The following is an 11,076-nucleotide window of genomic DNA, read 5'->3' on the forward strand; positions in this document are numbered from 1 at the left end:
ATACAATATAAATAACGTCACAGTAAAAGAGGTCAAAGAATTTCAACATTAACAACAATTCAATTTAGATACTCCTGAATTGAGTACAGGCTCATAGAAATTAAATATCTCTTCAGTTCTCTCTTGAAGTCTGCACCCTCCTTCTCTCTGACATCAATCGGCAGCTTGTTGAAGAACTTTGCTCCCATGTATGATGGCCGTTTTTCAAAGAAGTGTCTCCTGTGCTGATGAAGTGCATATGTTCTCCTTGAGCGTGTATGATACCGGTGGGTAACATATTCTTCATTTTTAAATTTCAATGTCAGAATACATTCCATTATGTACAGTCCATAAATTGTCAATATGTTGAGGCTTTTGAATTTTTCTCTCACAGACTCTCTGAAACCTAACTTCAATATGATTCTGACTGCTTTTTTCTGAACTGTGAATAATTTTTTCAAGTTTTCAAGAGATGTTCCTCCATAGAGTCCTACTCCAAACGCTAGGTGAGAATGAATGTTTGCAAAGTAGATGGTTCTCAGTGTAGCCTGACTTGAATAATTCGACAATACCCTGAGTGAATAGAGGCCAGAGTTCAGCTTCTTCAATATGCCATCCACATGTGACTTCCAAGACAATCGTTGGTCTATTGTCAAACCCAGGAACTTTGAGTTTGAGGTTTCCTGAAGTACGTGACCATCAACAGTGAATTCAGTCTCCTCATCCTCACGAATTCCAGCTGAAAACTTTATAGCCTCACATTTAGTTGGATTCAGTCTCAAGCAATGATCCTTGAAGAATTTGTCAAGCTGAAGCAGACCTAAATTAGTGCGTTCTTCAAGTTCTTCCTCGTTGTCACCAGCTACATTAAGCGTAGTGTCATCAGCATACATACACAGCTGCACATGTGAATTTCGAGGTATTTGTAGGTTCAAAACTGAAGGGAGGTCTTTCAAGTAGATAATGAAGAGGATAGGGCCTAAAATAGATCCCTGGGGAACGCCTCGAGTCACCCTTCTAAGTTCAGATTTGAAGATTTCAAGTTGAAATCTTGATTTGAAGGTATCATAAGTTCTTCTTCTAACTGTCACGAACTGCCTTCTATTTGAAATATATGAACGCATCCACTGCAGATATCTACCAGTCACCCCACATGAATGCAGCTTCTGAAGAAGTATATTATGAGACACCGACTCAAAAGCTTTGGTGAGGTCCATCAGAATTGATGCTGTGCGCCGACCTGCATCAACCTGCTCAACAATCCATTCAATACTACTGACCGCTGCTGTCATTACTGATTTACCGCGCTGAAAACCATGCTGTTCCTCGTCAATCAAGTTGTATTTAGACAGGTGTTCCATAAGTCTATTACTCATTGCTCTCTCAAATATTTTGGAAAAGACTGACGGCTCTGAGATCGGTCTGTAATTGCTGAGCTTGTTCCTATCTCCTTTCTTGTGTATTGGCGTTACTTTAGTTATTTTCAAAAGTTCAGGGTAGATTCCGGATACAAATGAAGAGTTTACTACATGGACCAAGGGCTTCATCAGATAAAATTTAGCTTCTTTTATTACGGACATTGGAACTTCATCAAAACCACACGATCTGAGATTTAAAAATGATCCTATTATATTGAGCATTTCTTCATCATCAACTTGGTTTGGGCGAAATCGGCATTCATTACTTCCTTGTAATACATTGATGACTGTATTTGTATCTTGAGGAAATAAAGTATTATCTGTGAAATATTCATTAAACAGCTTTGACACATCTGTTGGATTCTTGTAGAGTCTCCCATTATGCTCAATCTCTAAATCATGGTCGGTTTTATTATTTTTACCAGTTAAAGAATTCACTACATTCCATGTACATTTGGTCGGATTTTTCGAATTTTCAATTAACAATTTAAAATGCATTTCTTTTGCAGATCTTAACTTTTCTCTGTATTGACGTTTTTCTCTGCGGATGTCATCAAGTGAATCAAAATCATTTGCAATCCTGGCTCTACAGCATTTACTACTTATTTCCTTTCTTAGCTCTCTCAGTTCAGGTGTTATCCACTTGACTCCACTTCCAATCCTTTTTATTTTGTCCACTACAGGAAATGATTTGTTAAAGTAATATACAAAGGTAGTATGAAATTCATTATATTTATCTTCAACCTTTGCATTAAATACATTGAACCAATTTTCTAAAGAGAGAAGACTCTTAAATCTTTCTACATCTGTTTTGGAGAATCTTCGGGTTTTAATTCTAATAACACTATCATTCTTCCTTTTCTCTTCTACATTTTTATATTCTAGAAGTTGAGCATCGTGGTCTGATAAACAGGTGTCTATTCCAGTTATAATTATATTTCTGTGTGGAAGATTTGTAAGAAAATTATCAAGCGCTGATTGTCGAGTTGAGCAAAATCTAGTTGGAAAGTTCACCATGGCAGAGAGACCGTAGCTCTTCAAAATGTTCTTCAGTTCAACTGAGGCTGTCGTAGCCTCTAAAACATCTATATTCAAGTCACCAGCGATCAATACACGAGTATAATTTCTTGAGAGTAAGCTGAGTAGTTCATCCAATTTATTAAGGAATATGCTTTTATTTGAGCATGGACTACGGTATATTCCCACCAACACAAAATCAACCATATTCAACTTGAAAGAACAGACAGCCAATTCAAACTGAAATTCTTCGATGAGATTATCAATGAAAGGGTTTGATACCTTCTCCATGTTGACACCTCTTTTTGAAAGGATCACAACGCCACCGCCTTCTCTACCCATTCGAGCAAACCATACAACTGTCTCATAATTCGCTATATTCAACCTCTCCAACTCAACGTTTTTCATTTTATGTTCAGTCAAAATCACAGCATTTGGATTTATCTCGTTCAGAACTATTTCCAGTGAGTCTATTCGTGATGGCAGATGAAATATATTCTGGTGGAAAATTGAAAAGTCACAGGTCATTGCGGGGTTCGAATTACGAATGATAGATTCTCTAGTCATGTTCGCTGCAGATTTCTCATCTTTGTCACAACCTAAAAGTTTAAATTGTCAACATGTTCAACAGAAGATATACCATTATTCATTGAGCTCGTGGCAGTTCCCGGAAAAGATTCAAGTCCATTCTCAAATAAATTTACCGATTCATCCAAGCTGTGTGATTGAGAAACACTTGAATTTCCCGCGTTAGCAGCCGAAAGTGGTGGTGTCTGTATCGCTATGCATGAATATTCCTGCCCATTGAAAGCGCGCACAATACGATCCGAGATGTATCTTTTCCCAATAGAATTGAAATGAAGGCCATGTCTCGTGTGGAACCGTCGGCCAACATTATTAATGTTCATCAGCTCTACATTCTTGAAACGTTCACATAATTCTGATATTTCCTTATTCAACATTGCAATCTTCGAATTTAATTCAGATGTGGGTCCATGGTCATGTCTGTGGGGAAGATTTAGCATAAGTACCCGAGTATGAGTCAATGCGAGAAGCTGTTTCTCAATTTCACCAATTAGTTTCCTCGAGTTTTCCGTCTTTTCCACGTCGTTAGCCCCACCAATTAAAACAACCAGATCTCCACCTTTCAACTCTCTACATTCAGCTGAGCAAGATGAAACTATTTTATCAAAAGTTGCTCCTGGTTTTAAAATACTGCTTGTACTTTTCACGCTTTTAAAAACTTTATTTACTAAACCTTTGCCATGGCTGTCAGCGAATAATTTTATTTTTCCAAAAACATTTCTTTTTAAATTTCGCGGTTTTGAACCAGTTTGACAACCTGCTATTGATTTTGAGTACAATTCATCATAGAGCGTTCTGAATCGATTTACTTCTTTTTTTCCATGAAGTAATTCATTGTTTAGGGCCTGATTATCAGCCTCTAAGGCCTCAATTGAAATTGACATTGACCTAATTCTATCAGATAAATTCTTAATTTCCTCCTTCAATTTCTCGTTGATCACATGTATTTTATCTGAACCAACATATTTCTCAATGAGAGCATCATTATGGAGTTCTGTATCTACTCTATTATCTAGTAATGCTACATTAAAATTCGATGTCACAGTTTGAACAGTTTCGAGAGGGATTGTTTGTGAAGCTGTTTCTCTAGTAGTGTTGGAAAGGTGTAAGAGCTTGATATCCAATTCAATTGAACGGTTGAGAGCAGCGTCGCGTTCATTCTGCAATTCTTTGATTCGATTTTTCAGTTTTTCATTCTCAGCATCCAAACGCAAGAGCTTGTCAGTCAAAGATTCAGAAGCAAGATCAGATTCGTTGAGATTTAATGAGGTCGATTTATCCAAGTCCTTGTAATTTTCACATACTACAGTATGACTGGGGGTACAATTGTCAGTCTCACCTCCTGGTGACACAGTACTAGCACGAGGTGTACTGACTCCCATATCACGCATCACTGGAGTAGAACTAGCCGGAGAAGAAACGACTGTAGCAAAAGATAATCGTTCACTAAAAGAACCGTCATTTACACTATCGTCCTGCGTGATATTCAAGTTTGACACAGGATGATTATGCGATCCATTTGTTTCTAATACTTCATTTATCTTGGCATTAGTCTTCAAAGTCATTGGGCATCCGATTTTAAGACATCTAAACGAGACTCTTCCGTTAGCCATGGTCCGATCTTTTCTGAAATTATATCCATCAATCTCGATAGCTATAGCTCCTCTCTTCGTTTTGCATTTTTTTATTTCAGGATTCATAATGGAGTGGGATTGAAACGGATGAAAAAACGGAAGAAAAATTTCTTTTATTATTTCTCATAACAATGAAAACGTATTTTTGAAAAGGGGCGCTCAGAAGCCAATTTCTTATCAGTAGAATTGATAATGATTCACGTAGATCATTTTCACTTTCGAATACGGAGCTGCAGGCTAGAAACAGTACGATAGCTGTCTCTGTGCGCACGCATTCAGTTTCAAGGTTAAGCAACAGTTCGCAGTGAAAATTGTTTTTGACAGGTTGCTATAGTAACACTAAGACGCGCGCATCACATAACAGCTGATCGCACCGGTACTTCTTAACTGTGCTGTACAGGTTGATAGTTGACAGCAAAAACAATCAGTTCAAGATAAACGATTTATAGACTTCATACGAAATTTGACAAGTGAAAACTAGAACCGAAAACACTCTTCAAACTAACCAAACATTGCGTGTTGTATTTTACTAAACAGTTTTTTTACTCAACTAACCGGCCTTCCCCGTTTGGATAGAAAATTCAGGTACCTCATTAATTCAAAATACACTTAAACAAAAACTTGCTTTATAAATATTTAGACAAACTATTTAAAAACTCGATATTTGACGGAGCACTCTTACAGTAAACCATGCAGGGTAGCCAGCGCTACCAACTTCCACTCTGTTTCAACACTTTCATGTTTGAAATAATGTTCTGTTTTTGAATAGGGCTACTCCACCGTCATTAAAACGTCAATAACAGAAACTAATCGAACAAATCCGATTCAAGGATATGGTTGGAAAGAAGTAGAAATTTCCGATAAGATTCATATAAGCTTAATGTACCATATTTAATAAAGTTGAGCATTTGCTTATACTTCTTAGAATCGATTTTGTTCGATAGTTTTCTGTTTATTGACGTTTTAAATGACGGTGAGTACCTCTATTTCAAAAATAACATTTTTCAACACCTGAAGTGTTCAAACAGAGTGGGAATTTGGTAGCGCTGGCTACCCTGCATGGTTTACTGTAAGAGTGCTCCGTCAAATATCGAGTTTTTAATAGTTTGTCTAAATATTTATAAAGCAAGTTTTTGTTTAAGTGTATTTTGAATTAATGAGGTACCTGAATTTTCTATCCAAACGGGGAAGGCCGGTTAGTTGAGTAAAAAAACTGTTTAGTAAAATACAACACGCAATGTTTGGTTAGTTTTGAAGAGTGTTTTCGGTTCTAGTTTTCACTTGTCAAATTTCGTATGAAGTCTATAAATCGTTCATCTTGAACTGATTGTTTTTGCTGTCAACTATCAACCTGTACAGCACAGTTAAGAAGTACCGGTGCGATCAGCTGTTATGTGATGCGCGCGTCTTAGTGTTACTATAGCAACCTGTCAAAAACAATTTTCACTGCGAACTGTTGCTTAACCTTGAAACTGAATGCGTGCGCACAGAGACAGCTATCGTACTGTTTCTAGCCTGCAGCTCCGTATTCGAAAGTGAAAATGATCTACGTAAATCATTATCAATTCTACTGATAAGAAATTGGCTTCTGAGCGCCCCTTTTCAAAATACGTTTTCATTGTTATGAGAAATAATAAAAGACATTTTTCTTCCGTTTTTTCATCCGTTTCAATCCCACTTCATAATGAATTTTCATAATCAAGATGAAATATTTTGTTAATTAATTATTAGTTCTACAAAGCGAGAAAGAGATAGCGCTATCCGCTTTGTTGAATGATAGACAAGGAAAGCAATACCATTGCTAATCAAACACTGCCATTATAACGTGGACCTCACTGTAGTACCCTTCTTTCATTTTTTTTCAAGTCACGTTCAATTTACAAATCTTCTTGTGGTATATTTTGTCTATGGTAAAAAGTAGGTGGTGCATAGCTAATTTTATTATTTTTTGTCATGTGAAACTGTATAATTTGAGCATAGCTCTAACAGTGTATGACACGTCAATTAAATAATTAAACTATATCAAGTTTGTATATAAGCGTACATTTTAATCTGCTTGGAAAAAATTAATCTAATCTCAACTAATATTCTTGTTTTGTTTCAGGCTTGGCGAATTGCAGCAAACAGACTACAGGAAAGATCTGTCGTTGCAGCGTGATAGAGAGTTAAGATACATTGAACACAAGCATCTCTACTCAGGTGCACCACGTGAGTTTCAAATTAATCAATCCTATTTATCCACATGAACAATGTTCATCCATATTTGAGTGATCCGTGGTCTAGTGTATAGAGTGCTTGCGTAGCAGACTAGAGATCCCCGGTTGAAACCTGCTCATAGCTAAACGTTGTTGACGGCTTAAATGATACAGGGTGACACAGAATATCGGGTACTTTTTTAAAAACGCCATAAATCATTAGTGGGAAGGGCAAAAATGATTTTATTCAAACTAATCTAAAGTTCAAGACTTGCGATTTGAGAATTATTAATAACATCTATCACTTTTTGACAATTACTTCTTTAAGATGGCTTCCTCCTGAACGAATACACTCTTGAAATTTGTGTTGACGATTCCTCATTGATCGCTGCAACATCTCATCTGGGATATTGCAGATATCAAATTTAATTCTGTTTTAATTTTGTAATTAATTCAAAATTATTGTGAGCGAAATCCACTCTGCACGGCATTCAATGGCAACTGTACGAGTGAGTATTGTTTAGTAACCGTGTAATCTCATGATTAGGTTGCGTTTCCTGGTCCCATGATCTGTCCACCTGCGATATTCTGTTTGTGGAGCTCTAATCTTAAATCAAACGTTTTCACAACTTGACCAATAACTGTGGTTGAATCATAACAGACAATTCGAAATGAAATTTAACACATCCCAGCTGAAAAGGTGCAGGAATCGTCAACACAGATTTCAAGAGTGTATTCGTGCAGGAGGAAGCCATCTTGAAGAAGTAACTGTCAAAAAGTGATAGATGTTATTAATAATTCTCAAATGGCGAGTCTTGAACTTTATATTAGTTTGAATAAAATCATTTTTGCACTTCCAACTAATGTTTTATGGCGTTTTTAAAAGTTCCCGCTATTCTGTGTCACTCTGTATTATACTCAGACGAGGTGGAACTTCCGACAATAACTCCCCACCAATAAAAGCCATACGAATATTATTATTACAATGTTGCAACAGTTGACAATATAGCAGGATTATTGAAGAATCCGGTGGTCTCGTCCGTTCTGTCAGAGAAAAGGCTAAAAATTTCGTTTTTGTTGCATTTACTGTAAGCAAATTTTCTCTTAACCATTTATCGACTTTGATCAGATTAAAAACTTCCTCCCAGGTGTTTCCTTCAAATAGTATACACGTATCATCAGCAAAAGCTATTACTCTTCCTCTTATCTTAATTGAACATAGCTCATTTGCATATGCCAAATACAGAATTGGCCCAAGAACTGTTCCTTGGGGAATCCCAAACTTCATCGTTTCCTCTGAACTGAGATGTTCTTCAACTTTGACTTTTTGACGCCGGTCACAGAGGTATGATCTAAACCATGCTAGAGGAACTCCTCTAATTCCCATGGCTTCTAATTTCTTCAGCAGCATATAAATATTTAACTCACTTGTCCTATACTATTAAACGAGCAACATCTGTTGTATGTTCAGATGTTTATATATTTTTATTTCACCGGATCTCAAAAACGGCTCTAACGATTCTCACGAAATTCAGAACATAGTAGGTTTATAATATAAATACTCGATTGCACTAGGTCTCATCCCTGGGAAAACTCGCTGAAGGACATTAAAAGGATAATTATTATTCATCCTTGGAAAAACAGCTGATAATAATAATTTCGTCGTCTGTTGGTGATGGAAGTGAGTGAGCGAGTTCATGAGTGTGGGACTGTGTCAAAATTATGGCTCAGCTGTTGAACTTTTGTAATCATTCAATCAGGTACTTAGTGCCGTTTGCAAAAAAGCCGGTTATTTTCAATCCTGATTAATTCCAGTAGATCCATCTTTTTGAAATGGTCTTCTCTGATTTGGTTCACGTGAAGTTAATCAGGATTAAAATTAAACCGGCTTTTGTGCAACTGGGCCTTTGTGAGGGAAATTTTTGCATTCCTCTGGGAATTAATCTCAATTTACTGTGATTAGATAGAACATTTCTGTATGAATGTTATTATAATTTCTTCTTTCGTAATAATTTTTCTATGCTTTTGTACTCCAGAGCGAAACTCGGTCCCCGATATTGTTTCATTATTTCTCAACACAATATAACACTGTTTTACATTTTAACTAGAGTTTTATTTATACTGAGTTTGTTGTTTTTCAGCTGATGAGCAGCAGCATGAGCAGGATCCCAATCCTAGCTTCTTCGGATGGCTGTTTGGATCATCCAAATGAAGCACTTGACTTTCACAGATTTTAGACATTCTAAACTCTGTTTGAATGAGACTTGAGATTTGTATTTTTATAGAATAATATTTTTCGTGTAAATAGAACTACAGGGTGTTTCAAAAAGAATGACCCAATTTTGAACAGTTATATTTATTTTTTAAAATGGTGTACACAAACCAATTTTACATCAAATTACTCACAGAAGTATGAAGTTTATGTTGATGTATTATTAGTGTTCTATGTGTCATCCTTTTAAGGCTCGGACGACATCTAGACGGTAGCCAAATTCATCCCAGACTGTTCGCAAGATGTCTTCTCGGACTGTAGCTACATCTTCAGTTATCCTGATTTTTAGCTCGTTAATATCAAATGCTAAGCGAGGAACATAAACACGATCTTTAACGTTGTTTCTGCCTTAGCACTTATATTTAGGAGCTAAAAACCAGGATAACTGATGTAAGTGCGAAGGTAGGAACAACGTTAAAGATCGTGTTTATGTTCCTCCCATTGCATTTGATATTAACGAGCTAAAAACCAGGATAACTGATGCAGTAGCTACAGTCCGAGAAGACAGACATCTTGCGAACAGTCTGGGATGAATTTCACTACCGTCTAGATGTCGTCCGAGCCTTAAAAGGAAGGCACATTGAACACTTAATACATCATCATAAACTTGATACTTCTGTGAGTAATTTGATTAAAAATGGTTTGTATACACCAGTTTTTAAAATAAATAATATTTTCAAAATTATGTCATTCTTTTTGAAACATTCTGGTATATCTTATAACAGGTATCGTAGTCAGTTTGTAGCAAAAATATAGTACTGTAAAGCAATTTTCGGTCAGGGAGCATCTTGCCGTATTTTATTGATTTACTAGTTTTTCTTGAGATTGATTTGTGTTTATGTTGGGTGGAGTGATTTGTTTTTTGGGTTACTCTTACGAATTTTATTATATATTTTCCATTTAAATTGAGGTAAAAATCAGGACAAATTTGTAAAAACAATATGTTTTAAGCTTAAAATTAGGAAATGCTTTTACATGAATCAAAATAGTGTGCAGAGATATTACAGATTCAATTTTTCAATTAGACGCTACAATTTTTGATTCTTCTATTCCTGGAATTCATAAATAATCTGTTAATCAATATTTTTTTCAAGTAGTACTTGATGTCTATACAAATAAATTAAATACCCACATATTACAAATGAAATATTCTTAGATCTAGAAAAATAATGCCAAATAAAAAATTTAGATATAAATCCAATTCGAGTATTTATACCACCTTTAGATATTATTATTTTACTTATTTGATTGATTAGTGAATTAATAATGTGAATAACTGTAATACAGGTCATTTTAATATTGTTTTGCATTATTTATTATAATCAAAGCATGCTGATTTTATTATTTCAAATAGTTTAATTGAAATGTCATGTAAATAAATGTTATAGAAAGAATGCAATATATTAATAATCTGTAATATTTGTAGCATGGTTGTTAATAACTTATTGACTGTTGAACATAAAATTATAATTTCATAAAAAAAGTAACAGATTATAAAATTATTTGGATATGATGTTGTTCTTAAATTATTTTTTTGAAATGTGCTTTTTAATAAATGTAATTACTTTTACTCTTGTCTATAAACTGAATGAAGTGTTCAGTGTCCCGTAAAATAAATGTATTATTGTATGAATATAGACCTAATTTATTTTTATTCAATTTTCATCAACCTAATTGCTACAAATTTTATCTATAAGATGGTGTAAAATTATGAAGTATGTGGAGAAAGATCTCTTGATAAATAATTACGATTTCTAAAATAATTATTATTTGTTGACTCATTAATTTAAAATGAATTCAAATTGGAAAGATTTATTCTTCTAACATTAAAATGATCTCAGTATTCATTTTAGTTGAAATCAATATTGAATGAAAAAGACTAAGAAATTGTCAAAAAACCACTGATTTATTGATAATTAGAAAGACCGGTTTCGGTTATTACACCATTGTCAATCTCTGATAAACTAAAACTAAAT

The 11,076-nt window shown here is 34.9% G+C and overlaps 1 protein-coding gene across 3 annotated transcripts in view; it reads left to right on the forward strand.

Moving 5' to 3' along the window:
• LOC111052706 (golgin subfamily B member 1) overlaps window positions 1-10,737 on the forward strand; it is a 54,156-nt gene extending 43,419 nt beyond the window's left edge. For all 3 annotated transcript variants that reach the window (XM_039425212.1, XM_039425214.1, XM_022339457.2), the window contains exons 12-13: window positions 6,738-6,841; window positions 8,970-10,737. In XM_039425212.1, the coding sequence (XP_039281146.1) occupies window positions 6,738-6,841; window positions 8,970-9,040 (175 nt within the window). In that variant the 3' untranslated portion in view covers window positions 9,041-10,737. The remainder of the gene's footprint in view (window positions 1-6,737; window positions 6,842-8,969) is intronic.
• The last annotated feature ends 339 nt before the right edge of the window (window positions 10,738-11,076 follow it).

The sequence above is a fragment of the Nilaparvata lugens genome, chromosome 3 (genome assembly GCF_014356525.2).
Source record: "Nilaparvata lugens isolate BPH chromosome 3, ASM1435652v1, whole genome shotgun sequence".
Classification (NCBI taxonomy): Eukaryota; Metazoa; Arthropoda; class Insecta; order Hemiptera; family Delphacidae; genus Nilaparvata; species Nilaparvata lugens.